At 36.7% G+C, this 26,994-nt stretch overlaps 1 protein-coding gene across 1 annotated transcript in view; it reads right to left on the bottom strand.

Moving 5' to 3' along the window:
- Positions 1 to 26,994, bottom strand: part of CNTN5 (contactin 5) — a 488,151-nt gene that overhangs the window by 18,359 nt on the left and 442,798 nt on the right. The window contains exons 18-19 of the mRNA XM_046638244.1: positions 26,525 to 26,759; positions 16,524 to 16,633 (exon numbers count right to left, since the gene is read on the bottom strand). Coding sequence (XP_046494200.1) covers positions 16,524 to 16,633; positions 26,525 to 26,759 — 345 coding nt within the window. The remainder of the gene's footprint in view (positions 1 to 16,523; positions 16,634 to 26,524; positions 26,760 to 26,994) is intronic.

Raw genomic sequence — 26,994 nt, 5'->3', positions numbered from 1 at the left:
CTCTATTTTATATGTGGGACGCCTACCACAGCATGGTGTGCCAAGTGGTGCCATGTCCGCACCTGGGATCCGAACCGGGGAACCTGGTGGAACGTGCGCACTTAACCGCTGCGCCACCTCACTGGCCCCAGTTGTGAACTTTTCACTATTTCTCAGTCTTCATTCAGTCATCTATATAATCATTGAAGAAGTTTTCCTAAATTTTATCTTCTCCTGTTCAATTTTTGTTACCTGTTAGATTTTAAAAATACGACTCTTTTCTCTGCTCCTGTATTCACTTATTTCTATATCTTTAATTGTACTCAATGATCACTGTTTATTCAATATTATACTCCCTGAATTTAACAAACACAGCTCTATTTTCTGCTGTTATTTAATGTTGCAAAAGAGAAATTTGATTTTTGCGCCATTCAAAGTAACATTCTTTCTGCTAGGGAGCTTAGAGTTTCTTTTTTCTTTTTTTAATAATCGAAATACATATTGAAATGTAAATATTTTACTAGGCCTTGAGTTCTGAAAAATTATTAATTCAATTATTCATTAAAAATTTTTTTTGAATATGTATTATTTACCAAGCCCTGTGCCCGCAGGCAACTGGGGATTAATGGGGAGTCAAAAAAGATGTAGCATAGGCGAAACACAGAGGAATTTCAGGGCAGTGAAACTATTCTATACAATACTACAATGGTGGTTACCTGACATTGTACATTTGTCAAAACCCTTAGAATGTACAACACCAAGAGTGAACCCTAATTTAAACTCTGAACTTGGAGTGATAATGATGTGTCAATGGAGTTTCATTGATGGTAACAAATGAGCCACTCCGGTAGGAGATGTTGATAGTTGGGGAGGTGATAAGTGTGTGAGAACATGGAGTATGTGGTAACTTTCCCTACTTTCTGTTCAATTTTGCTTTGGACCTAAAAGTGCTCTTAAAAAATATTTTTTAATTATAAAAATTAATAGACAAAATAGACGTTAAATGATTAACCTTACAAACAGAAAATTGACAGGCTACCTGTTGCTAGAGATCAACACTGTGGGATAGGACTCCATGGAGACGCTGGTCAGGGAAGGCTTCACTAAGACAGGGACAGTTGAGCTTGGCAGAGAGAAAAGTAGGAGCTAAGCAGACAAAGAGGGAGGGAAGGCAGAGGAATGGTGTGCAGTCTGGAGAAGTGACGGGTGCATATGTGGGCCTGAAAAAAGTCCAGTTAGGCTGATGTGCAGGTTGAGAGTGAATGTCGCTCAATCTGATGCTAGAGAAAAAGGATGGAGCCAGATCTTGTAGCTGGCTGTGTTAAGGAGTTAGAAATGACTGTAATACATTGAAGGATTTTAAGCAGGGGTAAGGGTGGGAGAGTATATGTGACAGGATCAAATTTGTGGTTTGAAAAGACACGTCCAGCAGTCTAAAGTTATTTTCATTTTTTAAAGTACATAAATCAGACCACTCCTTTGCTAAAAACCCTCCACAGTGTACTTAGAATCAATTCCAAATTCGTCTTTTATCTCACTTCACGTTGCTTGCCACCTTCCAGCAAAATGGACCTCAAACATTCCATCACATTCCCGATTTAGAGCCTTTGAATTTCTGGTGTCCTCTGCCTGGAAGGTCTTTTCGCAGTTCTTTTTCTCCAAATAGCGGTATACTTTTCATCCAAGTTTCAGCTTGACTGAGAAGCTTCCGTTGGCCACTTCTCTAAAGAAACCATCCCTCCTTTCATCACTCTCTTTTATATAATTCTGAGCTTTATTATTATTATTCCTTGTAATTATCACTATATGAAGTTATGCTAATTTATCTGTTTGTTCTTTATGCTGGCACCTGGAGGCACTCTAAAATTTGTCTTAGTGAATAAATGGTTGCAATATGGAGAACAGATTGGAAAGGGGCTAGAACAGATGCAGAAGAGCATTTAGGAGGCACCGCCAGGCGCTAGGTAAGGCATGAGAATAGCTAGACTAGGGTTGTAGGGGTGGGCATGAGACGGGTATGGAGTCAAGGAATATTTGGAAGATAAAATCAACAGACTTTGGTGATAGATGAGTTAAGGGCATGACAATGGATTTGCTAAGACTACTATTTCTGAGAACTCTCTGGGATTTCTGTATTTTAGATGTAGGGATATTTTTAGGTTACTTTGTTTTTGGATTGCTGCTTACTCTGGATTTTTTAATTTGTTGTCGTTATTGCTTTTGCTCCATCTATTCTGTCTTCTTGGCAAATATCTTCTTGTTTATGGACCAAATTTCTTTTGTCCTTCATGTCTGCCATCTTCTCTCTCACCTTAAAATAAAATTTCCTTGTTCATTTACTTTGCATTCTGGGATTACTTCTTGAGTTTGTACTCTGAAGCACTGGTTTAAATATTTAGAAGTACCAAATTTGCATTTTATTACTTCTAATGAATATTTTATTTTAGTTACTTTGGTTTTGATTTTATTGCATTCTTTTCATATCCTGGATTTCTCTTTAAATATAAAAGAAATATTCTCTTTTTTTTCATTGATGTCTAGAACCATACGTTTAAAATTTTTCTTCTGATTTACAAGGAAGTCTCTGATAGGGGAAGGAATTCATTCTGAACCTCTTCATTTGTTTCCTTCTTTTAAAGAGTTTTCTTCTGTTTAATCATCCTTCGCTCTTACCTAACTGATCTTTAATGGCATTCTGAAGGGAATTAAAGGTTTATTTGAATGGGGAGACTTTCATCTCTAGACTGTACCTCCAGACCAGTGGTCTATGCCGTGCAAGTAGATGCCAGGTTACTGGTTGTTAGTACAAGCCTCTGCTCATATTCCCCAAGCCAAACAAAGAGATCTACCCAGGCCTGAACTGAGAGACAAAGCTTCCTGTGCATGACTGCAGTTTGCTTCACTGAAGAAAAAGATAAAGGAGAAGGAGGCCAGAGGCTATTTCACTGCTTGCTTGAACCTAGAAAATGGGATTTTTGAGGCTGGGTCATTGCACAAAGATGAAAGGAAAGAAAAACCTGGAAAATACTACTAATAATTTTGTCTCATACTCCTCATTGTGATTACAATGAGGATTTCTCTCTTTTCTCATGGTTTCCTGGTTACTTTAACGGAAATTAAGAAACACTGGCTTTTTGGGCTTGCATTCAATTCACTGCCATTCCTGAATTCAAAAGTTGTAGCTCCTGTAAACTGAAGGTTAGAAGGCAGACATTTCAGTACTAGTCTGCTTTCTCTAGTAATTCCTTGCCGTGAGATAAATTTTGAAATACTATGACCTTTCCCTAATAATGCTTAAAGTGGCTTTTATGTTCTTCTTTTCTTATGTAACATCTAAGTTCAGCCGTGTCCTTTTACTGAACGTTTCAAAATCCATTATACGGGAAGCACATTTCCCAGGGAAGATGAATTGGTTTCAGTCAGGAAAGTCTCTGCTTGCCTCAGTTGAGTTGATCTCCAGCTTCCTAATCTCCTGAGTTTAGCACTAGGTATGGTTATTAAAGTGACTATTCACAATCAATACTCTGAGATACGCTGGCAGGCAGGATTATTAGATTGCATGCATATTAGTTGCTTTGTGCCCAGAGGTAATTTTACTATAAAGGATGCAATTTAATGAATCAAATAAGATAAATAAACAATGCTTAGTTAAACTTTTGAATATTTATGAGGCAGTTCGGCAGTGATTAGAGGATACGAGGTGAGGAAGTTTAAAATGCAGCAGGAACATAATAATGGATATAATTTACTGAATAAATTTGTATTTATTTTTCCTAGAAGCTGTCACTACTTTGTAAAGCAAACATACTAAGGAAGATTGGCTATAAATGTAATTGAATTTGTTCTTAATACATATAGTTCAGTTTGGTCTTTTACAAATGTTAGTTCCCGTCCCTTCTTCACCTTCTTTCTCAAATGTTTTAAAATACAGGATATTAAATAAAGAAAATTCTGGGAGTATTTTAGTATAACTAATGTACTTAAATATGTTTTGCAAGATGAGCTGTAAACATAGTAGTCTCTTAATATATATGAATTAAATGAAAGAATAAACATTTTTATATGAAAGTTAACATTTTCAGATAGAAGAATTTTAATCTTTAAAAATTATTATATACTTAACTATATTATATGGTTTACTCTATGTAAGGTGCTAGGAATGCAGAGTTTTGGAGATGTATTGTTTTAATGTATACATTAGAAAAGCCAAAAAGCCAAAAATTAGTGACATATCCATCTTCAGGAGTTTGAAAAAGACCAGCATATTTTAAACCCAAATAAACTAGAAAGAAGGACATAATAGATAGGAGCAGTACTTAATGAACTGAAAAACAAAATATTGGAATAAAGAAAATAATAAAGCCAAAGTCAATTCTTTGAAAAGCCCAAATAATTTGTAAATCTCTTTTGATCAAGAGTGATCAAGAGAGAGAGACAGAAGATGGAGAAGGAGAGGATATGCAAATTATTGCTAGAAAGGAAATAATACCACAGATGTTAGAGATATTTAAAAGGTAATGATAGAAATGGTGGCTGAGTTAAGTGGTCACGCAAATCCCATCCTAGATGAGAATTAAAAAATCTTGAGAAGCATCCAATAGCAGACAGAAGCTGAAGGAGAGTTTACTCTTGAAAAGCTCAAGAGGCAACAGGTAAGTTTGTGGTTTTTGTATTTGACTAAGACTATGGTTCCAGAAGACTGCAGCCTTACCAGCTGTAGCAAAGGATGGAGTTTGGGTACAAAGAGCAGCTGGAAAGCTAAGAGGGAGATTCAAAAGTAAGAGAACTAGAGAAATGATAAGACCCCACATCTGAGTATAAACTCTGTTCAAATTCTTGGCTGGATGATGAACTATGCTTGCCCAGGGAGAAACACTGAGAGACCTGGTAAAAATGTTGGCAGCAGCCAAGAGAAATCTACCCTTAAAAGAGCTACATTAGGTAGGATTGGTGAGTTTGATGCTTTTTAAACTGAGCGTATTATTCAACCTGTGTACCCTCAGGAAGCAGAAAAGTGGCAATTTTTAAAAGCATATATTTTAGATATTTATTATGAAATATGTTCTGTGAAGTGATATAATGGCTGACATTTGCTTTTAAATAATACAGGAGGATTGATTAAATGCAGTTATATATAAAACTGATTGCTCGTTAGTTCATAATTGTTGAAGGTGAATGTTGAGTACATAGATTTTTAGTATACTTTTTTGTATATTTCACATTTGTTTAAATATTTCATAATACGAAGTTAAAGAAAAAATATAAATTATAAACAAAGATTATAATTACAATAGAATCTAAAAATAAAATAGGGATAAATCTAAGAAAAGATTTGCAAGACCTGTATTGACAAAGATCAAAGAAGACCTAAAAAAGTAGAGGGATATACAATGATAATGGATTAGGGAATTTAATATTGCAAGTGGATAATTCTCCCAAAATGGTTCTATATAGTCAGCTCGATTCATAAAGGACCCAAACTGGAAATAACTCTAATGTCCATCAATGATAGAATGATAAATAAATTGTGAGATACTCATAAAATGTAGTTTAAGAGAAAGCATGTAACAATATGAATGAATCTCACGAATATAATGTTGAGTAAAAAATATAGGACATGAAAACCTCCATATGATTCCAAAAACTAGCAAAACCAATCAGAAGTCTGGATACCATTTTTTTTGAGGGGGGCAGTGAGAATAAGGATAGTGACCATAGGAGACATAAAGTGGGTCTCTGTTTTTAGTAAAGTTTTGTTTCATAACCTGGATTGTGTTACATGGGTATGTTTATTTTGTGGTAATTCATGGAGCTGTACATTTATGATTTGTGAACTTTTCTGTATGTAGATTTAAACAAAGTCTTGCCCATTTGAAAATAATTCTCAGCCATTTAGTAATCAGCAGTTTGTCAATTAGTAACTGGCATTTTATAATGCTAAGTATGTTTTTGTTTTGCTTTTGTTTTTTTTTTTGCTGAGGAAGATTAGCCTTGAGCTGACATCTGTGTCAATCTTCCTCCACTTTATATGTGTGTTGCTGCAACAGCATGGCTGACAAGTGGTGTAGGTCTGTGCCCGGGATCCAAACCCATGGACCTGAGCCACCAAAGAAGAGCACGCTGAACTTAACCACTACACCATGGGGCTGGCCCCTAAGGATGTCTTTTTTAAAGCTTCCTTTTTATTTTTGTGTTCAAGAAGTTTATAAAATCTCTCCATTTCTTAGTATAGAAAGCAAGACCATGTCTGTATCTATCTGTTCAACACCCATTGAGTCAGTACCTCTAAGTCACAAGTACACTGTCAGGTGCTTCAGTAAAAACACAGCCCTCAAAAGAAAGAAGATTTTCTTGCAGTTTGGTAATTCTCAAATGAGTAATTCTAAGAGAATTTCAATAAAAATCTTCCAAGTGTTTGTAAAATTAAATGGGCCGATGTCTACATTTGTGATCCCATTCTTTGCATGGACGTTCTGTGTATACAAATAAGTGTTGTGTAATAGAGAGTGAAACTACAGATGAACACACAATGAGCTCAGTACAGCTGGATTTAGAAATGAGAAAACTCCTGTTTAGAGGTGGTACACTAAATTCACATTTGTGAAAAAATGGGAAATACTTCTGAATATGATAAAAAGATACCATCAACACTCTCTTGGTTCTATATGTGGATAAAACAATATATTCAGGCAAATATTCTAATATTCTTGAAAATAAAATGGCTTTTGCAAAAATTTTAGTAGGAAAAAATTTAAAAAGTGATTTGGGTTAGAGAATGTCCTCCCTGAAGCAGTGTATCTAGAAGCAAATGAAACAGAAACACAGTCAAGTGAGTGATTAATTGCTTTCTGAAAGAACTCTACAGGGTTGCCTTCCAATGCGACAGGAGAAGAAACAAGCGAAGCCACTGAAATGTTCCTTCTTCAATTTCCTTTTCATCTGCTGATTTTTGAAAGACATAAAATAGTTTTTAGTTAGCCTGCCAGCCTGTGAAAATAACCCAAGAAGGAAATCTAACGATAGCGACATGAAAGCTATTTCATTTAAATCAGAGTTCACAGAATTTCAAAAAAAAGAAGGGTAGAATTGCCATCTTATTTTCTTCTTACTGTTTAGTTCTTTATATTCTCACTTTTATATAGTCATAATGAAAAGCCAAAGAGAATCTGTAAAACAGCTGCTACCCACACACCGTATGGAAGATAAAACAGCCTTTGTTTTAGCCTTTTAGTGACTAGCTTCATTTTGCCTTCTTTTCCCCCTTTAATTTATATCTGAAATTCCATTTCTCACACACACACACACACACACACACACACACACACAGACATACCCTTCCACCTCCAGCTATACAAATTAAATGCAATCTGCCTGGTATGAGTTATTGTCAGACAACAGTGAGGCCCATTCATTTCTGTCTCCTGCTCTGATGATTAGAGTCAGATCCTAAAATAAAGAACAACAACAATCTTATCCATTCTCCTTTTAAGAAATCCCCACAACAACTTATTTTATAGATCAAAACACAATTGGTGTCTTTTCAGTGCAATCAATAAGTGGAAATGGCTTCAGTGACATGTCTAAAATGAACTTCTGAGTTAATATCCTCTGGAAGATCTAAAATAAACATGCGCAAGTCCTGAACATAGCCCATGAAAAGGAGTTGCTAGAGGTGCCTTTTAGTGAGAAATGTAAAATGGGACAATTTGTTTTGTCTTTCGTTCCTCTTATAATAAGCACGGAAAAGTTCAGAATTGAAACCAGGACACTGTGTGCTTGTCCCCCTGTTACAAAAATACATGGTCGCTTATTGTTAAAATGATTCTAGCTGTTAAAAAGATAAAAATACAGTTAGTAGGACTCTTACCAAAAACACACAATAAATACAAGTACCATAAACTTGGCAATCATGGGTGACTTTGTTCCACAGGCAGAATATACAACATAATATGCTAAAAAAATTACGTCTAGTGAAAAAAATTACCTTTTTATTTTATTCAATAAATTAAAATTTTCTTGATTAATTATTTTAGATAGGATAATTGAGGACATTTTAGGGACAGAAGTATATGTTCATGCAAATAGAAACTTATTCCCATATAGGGCATTCACATGGGTTTATTCTCACAAACGTTTTTTCAGAGGATCAGGATGCTAAGGAATCCTGGGGTAGTCATAGACATGGGAATTGTATGGTTCCAATGTCTTCCTCTCTCTCTTTTATTAAATTTCCCATAAACATCCCTCAATATGAGATGGTGAACTTTTTGAGGGCATGGATTAGATCTTATTAATTTTTGCATTTCCACTGCCTAGCACAGGGCGTGATACTTAGCAAATGCTTTTTAAGTGAAGGAATAAAAAAAATGAATCATCCAACATTCCATTATCACATAGTTTCCTTCATCGTTCCTCCCTATCTGGGAATATCAGAGAAAAAATGATGAAATTTAGCCTTATCCTTTTTACTCCCCGTTCTTGCTAGACTGGCATCTCCTCTAATTTTGCATGCACATAAAAATCCTGATGTTCTCAGAAAAGTTTAAGAGGCTTTGCTCTAGGATTCAGGAATTACCATTCACAGGACACTTAACACTGGTGGGTTCATAAATCCAAAACTGAACCCAATAATTTACTTTCATGGGCCAATGACAGGGATGGTAATCCAGATGGGATAGTCATGGTTATTCATGAATCAAAGTCATTCAATAAATATAGGCCATTTTCAATTTTCAATCATGCTGCATGTCATAAGCTAGAAATTTCACATATCTCAATGTCAACGTGTTCTACGTTTAGTCTCTGCAACTATGAAATCTCAAGCTACTTCCATGTGAGTAACCAAAATTCTCAAATGGGTGATTCTAAGAGAATGCCAACAAAATTGTTCAAATATTTGTAAAATACAATTTTATGGATTGATGTCTACATTTGTGATTTCATATTCTTTCTTATTTCCTCAGATGGTCATTTTTATGCAGCAATGCTAACTTGTAAGAGGCAGTCTTAAAAGTTGTTGAAAAAAAAGACCACCTCTTTTCTTTTTACAACAGAGTTCTAATTTAGCCTAATTGTGACATTTAGAAATGTCCATAGGTTGACTCACTTAGAAATTAAAAGGGATGATATTACTAAAATGCCCTGAAGCCCCTTTTCATTAAAGTCATTTTCTGGTGGGCTAGGGGCTGTCATCATTCTGACTCTATCTTTCCGTATAGTTATTCCTACCATCTCAATTGCCATGACCATTCTATTAGATAGAGCAATTAGTCAATTTAATAACAAAAATTAGTCAGTTTGATTTGAATTAATTGGTTAATGTATTCAAAAGTGTTAAGTTAGATGCAGATGAACATAGTTTAAGTCAAATGCTTGGTTCATTATTTCTTTTTTCTTTAAAGATTGGCACCCGAGCTAACAACTTGCCAATCTTTTTTTTCTTTTTTTTCCCTTTTTTTCCCCAAATACCCCCAATAGACAGTTGTACACTTTTAATTGTGGGTCCTTCTAGTTGTGGCATGTGGGACACTGCCTCAACATGGCCTGATGAGTGATGCCATGTCCGCGCCCAGGATCCGAACCGTGGAGCGCGCTAACTTAACCCTTGGCCACGGGGCAGGCCCCTGGTTCATTATTTCTTAAAGCAATGACAATGAAATAGAGGCTTCCCTGTAAGAGACAAAATTGCCAAATGTAAGTGGATTATTGACAGATGACATCAGGGAAAGCCTTCTACTGAGATGCTTACTGCTGCCCTATAGGACTGGCCACATTGCCGAAAAGAATGCCAAGACCAGTCATCAAATGAAAGGAGCTACCAGGAGTTAGGTCAAGATCCTAGGTTAGGATTAAAACTAAAAACCAAAAAGAAAAGAAAGAAATTGAAATAGTCTCCCTTGCTTGACTGTGAACTTCATAAGGGCAGGGACTCTGTCTATTTTACTCATTGTTTTACCCCATGCACTGCACCAAAGCACAGCAGGCATTCAGTAAATATTAGGTGAATAAAAAAATGAGTGAATGATAAATGAGACTCAGATGAAACACACAGAAAGTCAGATCAGGGACAGACGAGATCCAAATTTGACTGCCAATCAAGGTCACAATCAGAGTCAGGCTACAAGTCAATTGAGGAGCAGTCAGCATGAGAACTGGCGAGGAAGAGCAGAATGATAAGGTCTTGGGTTGGGGGAGATCAGGTAAAGGATACAAGAGCCTTAAGGACTTTACTGCCCTTGATGATGTCTATCTTCTCCCTAAATGACAGTTGCTCAAGGGAGCCTCCCGTGATTAGCAGAAGAGAAAATACAAAGATTTCAGAGTCAAGGGAACCACATATAGGTTCATGTTTGTTTATTTATTAAGGAGAATGCATTGAGGTGTTATCATTAGTTAATACCACACTATGTATTCCAGAGATGCAGTCTGTCAATATCACCATGGCAGGTGAGCACGTGCTTGACAGGAACCCTATCTGAGAAGGAAATAAATCTGTGCATACAACTTCAGAAATGATTCCTTATTTCTCATTTACCTCTCTTATTATTCTTGGTATATCTAGGGAAATTTCCCATATAAAAGTCCCACCCTGACTTTTAACTGCTTTTGTCTGAGGCTGAAAGAGTTTTCTGCAGTGGTTAGTTAGACTCACTTATAACCTTTGACTGGTACGAAAACACTCCAGATGTGGAGTTTGCCTCTTAACCATTTCTGATAATGACATGGGAGAGTTGTGATTCTCATGTCTATGAAAACATCTTGGTATCCTGACAAGAGACTGACTAGTCATCTCATCCTGAGAAGATGATTCCACAGCAGAAAAGGTTTGCTGGGCAGAGAGCTCTGAATTGAGTTTCTCTCTTCCCCAACTGTTGCCACCAATCAGTATTTAGATAGTAGTAGTATTCTTAGGGGTATTAGAGGTCTACAACTTAAAGACACAGGGGGATATTGATTATTTATTTGATTATGGAAGTTTTCCGAAGATCACCAGTAGTGTCTAAATCCAATAGGTCCTTTTCTGCCTTGATCTCTCAGCAGCTGTAAACATAACTGACCATATCCTTCTTTTTGATCAGCTCTTTCAGTTTCTTTGATATCTCATACCTGGCTTTCCTTCTACCAAACTGATCCCTCCTTGCCAGTCTCCTTGCTGATTCTTCCTCTTCAGCTGAACTTCTAAATGCTGAATGTGCCTCCTTTCCTCTTCTCTCCTCTGGAAAGTTTGTCCTTAGGTGCTTTCATCTCATAGCATGGCTTTAAACACCACCTCTGTGACTGCCAGCTTCATGTCTTCAGCCCTGATCTCTTAATTATACCCCAAACTCACAAATCCTATTGCTTATCTGACTTATCCTCTTAGATTTCTAATAGGCATCTCAAATTTAATTCAGCCAAAACAGAACTCTTTACTTCCCACCTTCAAATCTGTTCTTTGTCCAGTTTTCCCCATTGTTTTTGGGGGGGGGCTGGTGGTAAATGGCACTACCATTTGTCCGTTTGACCAAAGCAGTGTTGTAGATGTCAACATTTGCCTTCCTTCCACATCTGATCAGTCAGCGAATCCTGCCAGACTTGCCTCTGAAATGCGTCTGCTTCTCTCCTCCACTGCTATGACCTTAGTCTGAGTCACCATCGCTTTTTGCTTGGATTTTTGCAATAACCTCCTAGCTTCTGCTCCTGAATTTTCTCCCCCACTTTCATTCTTCTCATAAGAGTGATCAGTAATGTTTAAAAAAACATGTAAATCAGACACTGTCACTCCCCTCCTTAAATTGCTCCAATGGCTTTCCATTGCATTTGAAATAAAATACAAACTCTTTCCATAATCCATACATCCCGACATAATCTTGTCTCTGCCCACCTAACTGTCTGACTACTTTTAATTCCACTCACACCACTGCTCACTAAGGTCCAGTTGCTTGACTTCCTTCTGCTCCTTAAAGGAAACGAGTTTGTTCTACCTTTGAACTTTCATATGGATTGCTATTTAAGTCTATTTTACTCACTTGTTTATTTTTTAATTTGTCTTCCCTTATTAGGGTGCAACATTCATAAAAGCAGAACTTTTTCTATATTATTCACACATTTCACATTATTATTATTAATAATTATTATTATTATTAATATTATTATTAAATTAAAATTATTATTAAATTAAAAATATTATTAAATATAATTATTATTCACACATTCACACAGGAAACATAAGAGAGGTAGTCAGAAACACTGTTTCTGCTATTTTCCAAATGGCGCATAGTGATTATAGTAGCTAGCTCTTTCAGATATTACAGATGAAGCCATAATTATGGCTAGAAAAATGACTCATAGGACTGATACGACAAGTACATAAAATTTGAAACCAATCTTATTGGCCTCAGTGACCAAAAAAAAAAAAAAACTTCTTTTAGTGTGACTCTGCTTGGAATTCTACCATTAGTAAATACAGCTAGGATTATGGGTGGGGTAGAATTGAGGAGGGAGACAGCGGTGAGTTAAAATCTTAAGCTCTAGGGAGTTACTACACTTTAGTAATATTTAGTTGAGGAGAACTTTTATTAAGTGGAAAAAAGGTGAGGAGAAGATAAGAGTAGTAAGTTCCAGAGTGGGAAAGGTGAAGGGCGGAGGTAGAGCTGTCTGTAAAGAGAGAAAGAGCGCAGGAAAGAAGGGGTGAGAATGAGATGCTGATACACTTTACTTACATCACATTTGTTTTTAAATCTACATGCAACTATCCAGTTATGAGATAGTATAAATTAAAAATAACCTTTGCTGACTGTATTTTACTTAAAATAACAGTTAATGTCATATTTGGCCACTGACGTATGGAAAGTTTAATTATTTTCTGATTATAAAAAGCATACATTTAATTTTCCCATTAACAAGATATTGGATTTTTTTGGTAACAAGATGCTATATTTTTAAAACTATAATTTATAAGGCACTATAAAATAGTATAAATGTTGCTTTGTCCATGGATTCTGTCCTGTTTGTATGTATAAAACCAGTAGTCAGAATTTGTGTTGATTTATTTTAATTAAAAAATGTGTTGATTGTGATGATTCTTTCAGAATTTGATTCATTCCTATTAATGTTATAGCCTTAAGCGTTTTCTAGTTTTGCTTGTGATAAGTTGTCATTTTTAATGAAATAGATTTAGAAAAATGTTGTTATCTGACACTCTTGAGTGTCACTCTTGAGTGATCCTGATCTTGATCTCAAGTCAAGCGTTGATCACCAGCCTTCCAAAAAACCCCTTTCACCGAGGTCACCAGGGTCTCTGCATTGCCATATCCATTGCACAATCTCAGGCCTCATTTTCTGAATTTCTGAGCAACATTTGACTCAGTAAAACACTCCCTTTTAAAATTATTCTCTTGGCTTCTGAATTTCTTCCGTGTCTCTCTTAGTTTCTTTGATCAGATCCTCTTCCTTTCTTGAGTTTCAAATGGTGAGGCACCATCGGGCTCAATTCTCAGACATATTCTTTATTAACACTCAGTGATCTCAGCCAGCACATGCATAAAAACCATTTATATACTCATGATTCCTCAGAGTGATAGCTCCATCTTTAACCATCTTTATCTTAACACAAGACCTACTTGACAATTGGTTTTGGATAAGAAGACATAAAATTTAACACATCTAAATGAGAATACTGATTTTTTTTCTCTAAAACCTGGTCTTCTCTCTGAGTTCCTTATCTATGTGAATGACAATACCATTCACCCAGTTTCTTGGGTCAAAATGCTCTGGAATATCTTTGACTCCTCTCTTTTTCACAGTCCACATCCAATTCATTGTCAAATCCTGTCAGACCTCCATTCAAAATATATCTTAAAAGACCCACTTTTCATCAACTCCACTGCAACTGCTCTACTAGAAAGCAACTTCATTATCACCTAGGTTGAAATGACTGCCTCTCCATTGTTCTCCCTGTGGTCCTCTCTAGAGTCTACTCTCCCCCATGTAGACTGAGAGAGGCTTTAAAAATATAAGTAAATCCCGATTTGACTCTCCCTGTTCTAAATCCCTTAATGGCTTCTGCTCATATTTAAGATAAAATCCAAACTCCTTTCCACAGATCATAAGACCCCATGTATACCTGGTCCTTGTCCTGGCGATCTTTTCATCATCCTGTTGTTCACCACTGTCTGGCCCAAATTGCTCCCTTCCTGTACTTTGAACAAGGCCACATGCTCTTACTTCAGAGCCTTTAGCTTTGCTGTTCCCTCTGCCTCTCTCTCTCTGACCGTTCATGTTTTTACTCAAATGTCACAACCTCAGAAAGGGTGACTTCTCAAATTGCTATAAATAGCAGACTCCCTCGCTCTCTATCTTCTGGTCCAGTTTTATTTTTCTACACAGCATTTGTCATCAACTGAAATTGTGTCATCACTTATTTGTTAACTTGTTTGTTTGCCTTCCCTGCTACAATAGAAGCTTCATGAGGACAGGGACTTTATTTTGCTCATTGTTTCATCCCTAGCATCTAGCTCAGTGTCTGGTACTTAGTAGGCCTTCAATAAATATTTGTTGAATGAATGAATAAATGATTTATATTTAGGAAGAGAAGAATTGTGCACAAATCTCAATCTTATGTGATCTCCACAGGACCTCACAGAAAACTGTTAGTACAGGTGATTCATGCTGGGAATGTGAATGTCATACTTTAGGGCAGGCAGACAAAAGGTTGAGGGTGACTGGCTGTGTGAGAGGGGCACCGCTTGGAGATGTAAGAGCCTGGATCCTCACTTTTCTGTATACCAGAATATACTTTGTGGCTTTCTAGAAGTAAGCACACCAGATGTTCTACTTCAGAGGTCTAGGTGGATGTGTACTTAGGTAGTTGTTTTGGGCTGGGTTCCCTAGAAGCAGAGCTTATGACAGGGATTTGAGTGTATGTGATTTATCTTGAGAGTACTTGCAGGTAAATCTGCAGGAAGGGAGGAAAGGAGGCTGGGGAAGGAGAGGGAGCAGAGCAAGAGTGTGGTCCCAGGTAATCTAGCCTTGGCCTGCTGCATGCAACAAAGGCTCTGGATCATAAACTGCACCATAAAGTTGCCTTCCACCTTGAGGCAAGGGACCAGTGTCAGCCAGTGTCACTTAGTGTCAGTCAGTCATTGGCCTTGAATTGCCTGATTGTAGGAGGTAACTTTTCAGATAGAGCAGTACCCTCCGCGGGGGTCAATTCTTCAGAGAAGAAGCTGAGAACCCTTAGAAGCTGACACTCACGGCAGTTGGGGGATGGTGCACTGGCCCAGCGAAGGCAAGTTGGGATGGCCACCCTAGTGTCTTCTACAGTGATATCAGCAGGGGCCGATTGTGAAGCACAGCTATTCAGCCATTCAACAAATATTTATTGCAGCTTTCATGGGCCAAGTACTACCAGTCTCAGGATTTGTTGGTGGACAGACAAGGTCCTTGCAGCATGGATAGGGAGAAAAAGAGATTTTAATAAAATAAACATGCAATCATGGATGATACTTACTGAATTGTCACCAAATAATGAATTGAAGCATGATTGTATAAATAAGTTCATTATATTGTATACATAATGGTTTCCTATAAATGGTCCTTGCTATAACTCTTAGAAAGATTGTATAAACTCTTCTTCACATAATCATTATGTAATGCTAGTGGTATATTGATCAAATAGTTCTCAGGCATTTGAAAGCTCAACTAGAATAAAGAAATATTTGTCTTCTTATCCTGGAAATGATGTTGGTGTACAAGTCCTACACTTGATCATTATTCAAAAATCAAGATGATTTTCTCTTAATGGGAATTGAAATATAGGAAAGTAAGAATTAGAAAGTTTAAAGGCGACTAAGATCTTGGGTTGGATGTTAATTCTTTTTTGTCTTTTATAAATAACCCCCCTAATTCCTATCCCTAACTGGCAAAGTCAAGAACAAGAGTTGTAGGAGAATTAGGGGTCTTGTTTTTGTGGAATATTCAAGTTCACAGACTGTCCACTATCCTCTAGTCCACGTGGAGGCTAAAATTTCATTGAAGTCAATGAATTGTTGCGAAATGTTCAGTATTATAAGGCTGGCATAACTGTGTTTAAAAATAGCCAAATTTACGGTCAAAAAATTCATTTGAGTAAATAGATACAATGACTAAGTTCCAATCAAATTTGAGAAGTTAGTATAGGAGGTAAGATCTGTCAAGAGAGTCTAGAATGAATACTTACTTTATACATTAAATTATTAGAGGGAAATACACAAAAACATTTTAATCACCAATAAACTGGATACCAGTAAATATCTACCTATAGCTCCTGATTTTTGTCCAAAGGTCTATCTTCATCTCTTTTTAAAAAATCTTTGCACGGAGCTATGGAAACTACTACGCTGAAAAATAAGCCAGCTAATGAGCAACATAATACATGTCAGTAAAATAGTATATTTCTTACTGTCTTTACCAGAGCAAAATTTCAAAGGAATATAATTCTGTTGATGTGTCACCAAACCATCTCTTTAGAAGAATGCAATGCCAGCAGAAATAACAAGGCTTATTTTCAATAATTCTGTTCATACCTCAAATCCCTGTGGTCTTCCTAGACTCTCTTTAATATGTTTCCATGCAACAAGAATCTCTGACACAGACACACTCGTAGCCTTGACATCTGTCGGAGCAGCACTGGGTTCTGTATGAAGGAAAATGGAAATAATAAGCCGCGATGGTAACGAGTTATGTCTGTCAAAGCATTGCACCTGAATATGTCAGGTGTTACTTCCTTCTACCTTACTTCTGAAATGAAGCACTGTGGTAGCTATGAAAAACACAACAAGATAAAAAAGATGATCTTTTGGATTTCTATATTTGAGTCAAGTCTCATGAATACCTTACCAACGACAAATGACAAATCCAGCAAGACAAAGAAAGAAGATATTTATCCTTGGATGAACTAGGACGTTTCTGGAGAAGTTAAGTTGTCTGACTTCAATTGTCTGCCAGTCTACCACAATGATCAAAAGAATGGACTGGGGAGTGAGCCTCGGCTCTTTTTGTTTCCGCTGTTGTTTTTTGCCTTGAAAAATTTATTTATTTATTTACTTTTAGGAAAGTTGCTTCACCCCTTTCTAAGCCCCAGTCCCCTCATGGATAATATGGGCATAATAAGAATACTTATCTTATAGATTTTTAAGGTTAGTTTTAATTGGAAAAACACATATAAAATATTTAGCACAGTGCTGGCACTTGGCATTCATTCACCAAATATCACTTATCATTATTATTTTACTTTACTTGTTATCCTATGCAGGCACAAATAATCTAAATTTCATTAGACTTTTTTTGTTCCAATCACAAAGTTACATTTCCATGACTGTATAAGGAATATGTTATGAATCATGATATTTAAAAGGCATGTGTTGACTTTTAAGACAGGTATGGACTGAAAAAGCAAGTCCCCGAAGGTCTTGGTGCTATTGCTCAAAACCACCTTTTCATTTGTTCCCATGCTCAGTGACCTTTCTCACTAGTTTTTTCAAATACACCATGTCTGCCTGGCATCCATCAAGAGGTACACTTTATTTGAGGTCGCGCTCTATGTGAGGAACAAAATATTTTCAGCTTTGACATTGCTGAATCATAAATACTGTGTCACAAACACACGTTCAATGAAATGGCAGAATAAAGGCCATATCTTAGTTCAAACAGTTCTGTACAAAGTCGATTTATAAAACCCCTCCCCATAAAAATTGTAGAAACTTTGATACTAAGCCCAAATCACTGGTAAGAGTTCAGAGTAATCTGTTGAAAATGTTTTTTTCGATTCAGGGAACCATATGGCAAAGACGGAGTTCTAAACAAGATTTTTAAAACTTATTTTTAGAGATATTAAAGGAATTATAACCATTTTCTGAGATCTTTCCATTTCTTATGAAGGGTGGTCACACATCTATCCCAAAAGCCTTGGTCTATTATTAATTGAAAAATATCAGTCAAAAACATCTACCCTTGTTACTGTAAAAATGCCCACATAAGACTTTTTCAAAGGTACATGTTTGGACTGAGCAATGATTTTCCTTTGATAAAGCTTTCATTAAAATCACACGCTATCATTGTGTTAACTCAAAGTGCTTTGGCAAATTCACATTAATCTTTACACAGAAGCTGATATTAATTCCATCCATAGTATAAATTGTAATTTCTCCTTCTGCCACCCTTTGAATATCTTTTAGTATTTTCTTTTGCTCAGTGGTTTCCCTCACCTCACTTTCCAACTCGTTATTATTTGCGCATCTACCCAATTTAAAAAAAAATTCTGGGAAAAGCTTCTACTTCTGTTTCATTTTAGAAATATGATCAGCAGACCTGCAACAACAAAATTTTTTTCATTGCTATTTAATAGGAGGTAAAATTCTTGAGTTTGCAAGTAAATGAAAGTAACTACTGATGTTCTTCAGGTGTGTGCAACCTATCTCCAGGATTTACAATATGATTTATTTCAGCAGGAGCCACACTTTGAATATCATTTGCTATCTGGGAGCACTTTTGCTTTTTTTAAAAAATGAATGCATTCCAGAGATTTGTGTGTGCCAAATTGTGTGCCAAATGCCTCCTTTCAGTTTTGATATTATTGAAGCAATTATATCTTTGTCAAAGAAGATTGCAAGGGGATAAATGATTTCAGCAACACAAAATATGTGGTTGGATGCCAGACTTTCTCTCTCTTTTTCTCCCTAGAGAAAGAAATTATTTCTCTATCAGCTTTTTGTAGGTCTACACAAGTCTAAATACATCTCAAGTAGAAATAAGTTAAAAAAAGAGAGTGGTGGCCCGGTGGTGTAGCAGTTAAGTTCATGTGCTCGGCTTCAACAGCCCAGGGTTCGCTGGTTCGGATCCTGGGCACAGACCTAACACAGTTCTTCAAGGCATGCTAAGGTGGTGTCCCACAGAGAACTAGAAGGATGTGAAACTAGTATACACAACTACGTACTGGGGCTTCGGAGAGAAAAAAAAAAAAAAAAGGAAGATTGGCAACAGATGTTAGCTCAGGGCCAATCTTAAAAAAAAAAAAAAGCCAAAAATGTTCAGAAATCTACTTCATAGACAAACATCTTAACTTCTGTTTAAAAGCTCTGAGGATTTTAAATCAAGGTCGACCCAAGGTAACATTTCACAGTTGCATTCTTGGAGGCTGCACATTATAGTGGCATCTAATTGAAAGAGGGTAAATGAATCAAGCAAGAACTGAAGTGCCATTTTTTATTGGTTTCAGCTTCTGGATGTAAATAGTATCAGAAATAGACCCATGCTGACCTGAATTGAAAATTCCAGCATGTAAGAAAAGCGACCTTAGTTGGTTTATTTCCAGAAGTTTCAGTAGGTACTGTTTATAGATGAGTGAACATTTTCATGTAGATCAAAAAGTTGGTCTGCAGGCAAGAGTAACTGACTGGATCACAGAATATCTCGTTTGGATTGGAACTAGCTGTTCTCTTTTGACATCCCAACTCAGTGGTGGAAGGTCACAACTAGAAAGAATTTTTTTTTTTTTTTAAAGATTTTATTTTTTCCTTTTTCTCCCCAAAGCCCCCCGGTACATAGTTGTGTAGCCCCCCGGTACATAGTTGTGTATTCTTCGTTGTGGGTTCCTCTAGTTGTGGCATGTGGGACGCTGCCTCAGCGTGGTCTGACAAGCAGTGCCATGTCCGCGCCCAGGATTCGAACCGACGAAACACTGGGCCGCCTGCAGCGGAGTGCGCGAACTTAACCACTCGGCCACGGGGCCAGCCCCACAACTAGAAAGAATTTTAGAAAGTCATTTGGATCAAGCTCCCAAATGGATGACCAGTGTGTCTTCAGTCATGTTTTGTTTGCCCACATAATGTATTAAATTAGTTTGTTCCAATATTTCATATAAAAATAAGAATTTCTGACTTTTCTTGGGAAAAAAAGAGTGATACCAACTCTGAAGTCTTGAGTGTTGGTAGATGAGAATTAGCAGTTGGCCCCATTAGTCAGAGCGTAGGCATTTCAGTTTGCCGGAGTCCCTACCACTTTCTATGGTCTCACACTGGAACTGCTTCACATATTTATATGTCTTACCTGATATCTACAGGCTGTTGACTTATAGACCTATTTTTTAAATCCATGACCTCATTTTGCAGATGAAAAAAGTGACATATATAAAAGTGGATTTATCAAGACTGCTTCTGGCTCTGAAGAGCCCAACCTAGAACTCAGGTCTCAAGGGCTCTTTCCTGTGTTGTTTTTAAATTGGCACCAAGAAAGTGCTGTCTCATTCTTCATCTCTTAGAGCCAGTTTTGGGGTATACAAGAGATTTTACAGGGGATATATATAATTCACTCTCTTGCTGCTCAATTACCTCCAAATAACTGACAGAGGAACAGATGGAATAAGCTTAAAAACAAAGAAACAAACAAATAAAAAAACCCAAAATAGATGGAAGGAGTAACCAAAGGTAATAATCACCATTTATTGAGAGTTTGCTATGTGCCAAGCCCTAATCAAAATTCTTTATACGTATTAATTAATCCTCCTATCAACCCTACTATCACTATCATCATTTTTCAGATGAGAAAATCAAGGTTAAGCAACTTATCCAACGTCACACAGCAGCTAGGGAATGGCGAGAAGGCAGTCAGGCCCTAATTACCATGCTATTCTGCTTCTTAGCACATATCTGTGTTTAGACGTCTGGTGCTTTCTCCTTGCTCTCACCCTCTCTTCTCCTTGCCCCACCATACCTAACTTTTTTCAAGAATATTGATGTTGGGATTCTCACTTGGGCTCTCTACTCTAAAGTTTACCAGAAACCACCTAGATCCTCCTCATCTCCTATTTAACTCCACTAAAGGCTTACTATCAACTCCTTTTATTCCTATTTCATGGAATTTTTGAGACTTTTGTACTGCAGCTGCACTGCTCCTCATAGATCCTGTCATATTCAGGCTTCTCTAAAACTCTCCTGATCTGTAAAACACAGCATGTTTCCTGTCACTCTCACTTCTATTACACTCAGGTAATTTGATGAAAATTCAGGGACTTATTTCCGAGACTGGATAAGTGTTATGTTTAATAGACTCAAAGACTTAAAAAGATCTCTTTTTTCTTTTACTTATGATGATATTAATTAGACCATGGCTAACTCCTTTACTCCAATCGTAGAATATGAAGTGGACAGACTGATAGATTTCAGTTTCTGTTAGATTAAAAATTTTGAACAGCATTACCATGTTCATGAATTTAGATGATACATTTGTATGAAGTGACCTAGCAGCTGGAGTTCTCCAAGTAATATGGGGGGATGTGCTTGTAATATTGATTATACATCTGACTTCCCAGGAGGGTGAGCAATAGCATTAATCAAGGGAGAGTTTAATAAACTCCTTGGGAGAAGGGTTATGGTTTCATTATTTAAAAATTCAGTGAAGACAGCTGTAGTTGAACTTTTACAGGCACTAATCCAAATGGATCATCTGGCAAAGACAGGAAATTATTCCTTGTATTTTACAACTAATATGCCAATTTATTAATTTTCGAGTTCACATAAATCCTAGTGAGTTCCATTTCAGCTAAGGACTGATCTGGAGAGTAACACCTCATGAATGTCAGCTTTTAATTTGAGCTGTGGTAGCTCCATTTGCAAGGGGATAATTGCTTATCATTTTCTGCAAACGAGGAGAGGCTTTTTGGTTTTAATAAAAATAAAAGCAGCAAAAGCCAAAAAAACGCTGGAAACGGCTAAAACACATTGCAAGTAAACAAATCTTTCAAGCTATAATTGATCTATATTGAATTTCCCTCTATTTTTCTATGGGATGTAATTGAATGCTCAGGTTCTTTCCCCTTCCAAAGCTATAGTAACAAGAATTAAGTGGAAAATGGATATAAGTTTGACTAATAAGTAATTCTAGAAATATGGAAGCGAAAGCTGATTTGATTTTTCATCTTGAAAAGAATCACCTTTTATCATTTCTACCATGGACTTTAAAATCACTTATGTTGGAAGTTTGCTATTCTTTAAAAAAATTAGAATTGTTTCCAAAATGAGGGTATTGTATAGGATCAGACCATACTCTAGAGATCTGAAGCCAATCAGGGTTAGCATGCACATAATGCTTATTTGGTTCAAAGGGTATAGATAATTGATATATGTGCAGGGTGCATGGAAGTCCCAGCAGGCAAATATCTTCTTCCAGGCTTATGTCAGACGCTGCTTGGCACTGACAGAGTCATTTCAGGGTCACTTCTGTTGTGGAAACTGAAAGTTTTCAAAGGCTCAAAGGTGTTGGCAGAAAAACTGCTTGGAGCTTTTCTGCCCTGCTTTTCTAGAGCAACAGTCAACCTCAGAGTCGCAAAAGTCAAGGTCATTTCCCCAGTGATTTGCTATGTATCAATATTTGTAAAGGATGAATTCTTTTAATAACAGATCACATTCAAGGTTTTCCCTACAACGGTTTAATTCTCACTTGCATTCCACTAGACTTGCTTGAGAGGAAATGAAAAAGAGGATGTGGGGAATGTACATAAGCACTCATGGAAGTGTGTTGTGGATGTGAATGTCAGCACCATGCATGTGCCAGTGGGAAATGAGAAGTAGTACTGGAAGGGGGGCGTTAGAGTCTTTGTGTGTGCTGCCCTCCAAACAACATGGATTCTGGTGCCTGCATTTGATACAGCATCTGGCATGTTTTCCTTCATGGCTTCGTGTCAGCTGTGAAAAGATGGCTTCTCCATGGTACTCTAGGTATATAGCTAGTATTTTTGATATGAAGAGGAAGAACTGGGCCCGCAAATAAAGATAGAAAGCCAGCCCCACTCCTCTGGTTCATTATTTTATCTAAGAATACAGAGGGATTTTTGAGACAGTAAACAGGTGGACTAGGTTAATGGAAGAACAAAGAAATGGAATTTATCTTATGGAGAAAGACAGTCTCAGTCGGATCAGTTGGGCTTTGGACAAGGGTCTGATGATAAACACACAATGTGAATCTGTAGGAATGTCCACGGGCATAGAGGAGAGGAACCTGAACTGATGTGAGTACAATATAATATTTTATCAGCTTATTACAGGCCTTGACTCTTTTTTTTTTTGAGGAAGATTAGCCCTGAACTAACATCTGCTGCCAATCCTCCTCTTTTTGCTGAGAAAGACTGGCCTTGAGCTAACATCCATGCCCATCTTCCTCTACTTTATATGTTGGATGCCTGCTAGGAGCATGGTTTGCCTAGTGGTTTCATGTCTGCACCAGGGATCTGAACCGGTGAACCCCGGGCCACCAAAGTGGAACGTGCATACTTAACCGCTATGCCACCGGGCTGGCCCCGGCCTTGACTCTTTTTAAAAATGATTCAATCTTGAAAATGTTCACTCCTTTTCAAGTAAAGCAATTTGCCAAGTGACTAAAAAGGGATGTTGATTTCCCTCTTTTGATTATATAGCAAAAGTTGATCTATTATTCCTGCCTATTCTGGAACAATTAAACTTTAAAAGACTGTTTCAGAATATAGAATAAATTGACAAAATTTCAGTTTTAGATTTTTAATGGCTTCCGGAGACGTTCTAGTTTTTTATTTAGACTGTTTATTTAGTCTATGTATCTAAACTTTTATTTTTAAAGTGGAGGAAGGTAAGGGTCAGAGAAGTAAATAAACTGCCCAAGATCTTACAGTTCATGTGAGCAGGTTGGAACTCACGCTCTGCTCACTCCAGCAAATGCTCTTCCTTTCCATTGTCCAGCTTTTCCTAGTTGACACAATTTAATATGCTAAACTTTACTCATATTTACACATAAAGCTCCAAATTAGTAAATTTAATTAGTGAGCCAATGACAAATATGCATTTGAGTTTTGCTGTCAGAACAAAGGCAGACTCTGTCCAGTTTTAATTTGCTTGTTATCTCTCATATTTCAGCCTACTAAAATAAATGAAGTGTTACTATGAAACATGTTACAGCAACAAGCTCTGTGTCTTTGAAAGAAAATATGCATATTTCCTATCTAGCTTGAAAGAGAAATCTCCAAAGGCAAGCCATTTCAAGTCTAAGGAAACAGTATAAACAACCCATGGTGGTTGCTGTAATTTAATTTCAAAGCAAAGGTTGACAAAGAACATGCAAATCTGGATTTCTTAAAGGCAGTCCTGGTATTTCCACACAAAGCATGTTCACAAACCTCTCCAGTTCATCTCATGTGACCTTTGGGGCTCTGTGCTTGAGAATTAGGTTGAAGAAATTTTAAAGCAACAAGAATATGCACATCTTGAATAAAACATATACTTCAAAATAGGTTTTTGGAGAAACAAATAATAAAAAGTATTGTTATTATATACAATAATATAATACAATAACAAAATATTATTATTATATACATTCCTGATGAGACAGTATAAGATAGGGGTTAGAAGCATGAACTTTGTAGTCCTATAGACCTGGATTCAAATCCCAGCTCTGTCACCCACTATAGTTACTTACAACTCTGGCCTATACTGGAATGAATTTAAGCATGTTACTTAACCTCTCTGAGCCTTAGTTTCCTGAACAGTAGATTGGGGCTTGAGATTCTACCCTCATATTTGGTTGAAGGATTAACATAAGTAATACGGTACTCTGGTTATATCTGAAAACACATCAGAAACTTGAGATGCTAAGTTCATGAATACCTTATCAGAACAACTATGACTCCTTTTTATTAGTTGATTCTTCACTTTCCTGGTCATTCTTTATCTTTTCTTTCTTTCTTCCTTTTTTTTTTTTTTTTTTTGGTGAGGAAGATTGGTCCTGAGCAAACTGTTGCCAATCTTCCTCTTTTTGCATCAGGAAGATTGTCACTGAGCTAACATCTATGCCAATCTTCCTCTATTTTGTATGTAGGATGCCACTACAGCATGGCTTGATGAATGGGTGTGTAGGTCCACGCCCAGGGTCCAAACCCATGAACCCCTGGCAGCTGAAGTGGAATGCACAAACTTAAACTCCATGCCACTGGGGGGGGACTCCTTCCTGCTCATTCTTATACTAGGATAAACTTTCTGCTTCTGCTTCAAAATTTGGCTCTATATTATAAAAATACAAGGCAACGTGTTGAAAAACTGCATCTTACATAAATCAAATACTACCTTTGTGCTTCAATATGCAAATGACATTATTTATCTCCCCCCCATGAGACTCACAGTACCCAAAAGATGAATGATTCTCTCCAGTTATTCAAATCACACACGTGGGCACAAAGGAAGTAAAAGGGTCAGTTTATATTGACAATGCTTATTTGGGAAGTCAAATGAGTCCTGTCTTTGGTGGAACATTTTCTCAGTCATCTGTCAGATTTAGGGACTGCAAGGCATGGTTTTGTTAGCAGGGCCAATCAAAAGTCTGCGCTTGAGTAGAAGCAGGACTAAGAGGAAAAGCTAACTTTCAGAGTTAGATCTATCATGCTTTCTCTCACTCAGGAAATTGCATTTTTATATTAAAATTTGAAAGAACCAGGGATTTTGATGTAGGAAGCTGAGTTTGCACTTCAACACTACCACTGATTTACTGTAAGCATGAATAAGTCACAGCTTTACAGTTTACTCATCTGTAAAATGGTATACTGCTTACTAGGTTCTGCCTACTTGGTAGTTTTTTTTTTCTTCCCCAAAGCCTCAGTACTTAGTTGTATATTCTAGTTGTAAATCCTTCTAGTTCTTCTATATGAGCCACTGCCACAGCATGGTTACTGGCAGACGAGCAGCGCGGTTCCACGCCCAGTCCACCTCAGTGGAATGTGCCAAACTTTAACCACTAAGCAATCAATGCTGGCTCCCTAGTTGTTTTATATTGAGACTTAAATAAGGTTATGGGTATGAAGACAGCATGCTATTAAAAAAAATCAAGGATTTAATAATTAGAACCTGGATTTAACTCTCAATTATAAGTTGTGTAACCTTTAGCAAGTTCCTTAACTTTTCTGAACTTTTATTTCTCTTTCTCTACAATGAGGCTAATAATGCCTATTAGACAAAATTGTCTTAAGGATTTCATGATGTTATGTGTGAAAAGCTTCCAAAAGAAAGCCCTGTCAAATACTTATTTTTCAGTACGATGTTTAGTGCATGAAGTTAAAAATAAATATTTATTGGTCATGTAAATGGAGTTTTTACTTAAATTTATTTCACATAAATTTAAATTTACTGGGTTAAAATATAAAATTATCTGGATGTCAAACCAAAAAGGGTTGGTTAACTGTCTATCTAGAGAATAGAATACACTATAGGCATTACTAGTATTATTATCACTGAAAAAATACTTGCATATATTGTTAGGGAGTCAAGAACATAAAGCAACATATATGGAAGGGTCAATTTTTTAAATAAAAAATTTATTTGGAAAAATGCATCTAAAAGACATAGTGGGACTGTGGGTGAGTTCTATTTTCTCTTTTGGCTACCTGTATTTTCTAATATATGTCTCATTCATATAACAAAGACAATAATGTCTCATTATTCAATAATATGTCATTCATATAACAATTAAGTAAAATGTTAAAATATTGAATAAAAATAATAGGGATAAAGAAACTGACCTCCTTCAGCTGAACAGATGACCACGATCTGACTAAAAGGTCCATCCCCTTTATTGTTGTAAACGCCGACCTTCACTTCAAAGGGAGTAAGAGGAGGGACGCTTTCATCTCGATAAATGAATTTTGAAGCCTCAGAGGATGTCACCATTTTTTCCTTCCAGCCACGTGTTCCATTGGGCCTGAAAGCCACAATATAGCCAAAGCCTTCTCCATTCTGAAACTCTTCAGATACTGGCTAAAGAAGAAAAATGCAATTAATTATCAGAAAAATAACGGATTAAAAAAAGCACTTCTTCCAAATCTTTAAATTTTTGAAAATTATGGATAACTAGAGAAAAGGAGACTCTCAAATCTTAGAATTTCCAACACATTAAAAGCCAACATAGCACAATCAACTTGGCAGTCTTTGGAAACTTAAAAAGATTTAAAAGGTCAAAGATTAAAAGTAAAATGATATCAGTTTGTATTTA

Source organism: Equus quagga, chromosome 14 (assembly GCF_021613505.1).
Source record: "Equus quagga isolate Etosha38 chromosome 14, UCLA_HA_Equagga_1.0, whole genome shotgun sequence".
NCBI classification, from domain to species: Eukaryota; Metazoa; Chordata; class Mammalia; order Perissodactyla; family Equidae; genus Equus; species Equus quagga.
The sequence above is the reverse complement of the archived record's forward strand: the minus strand, read 5'-3'. Positions and strand labels throughout refer to the sequence as shown.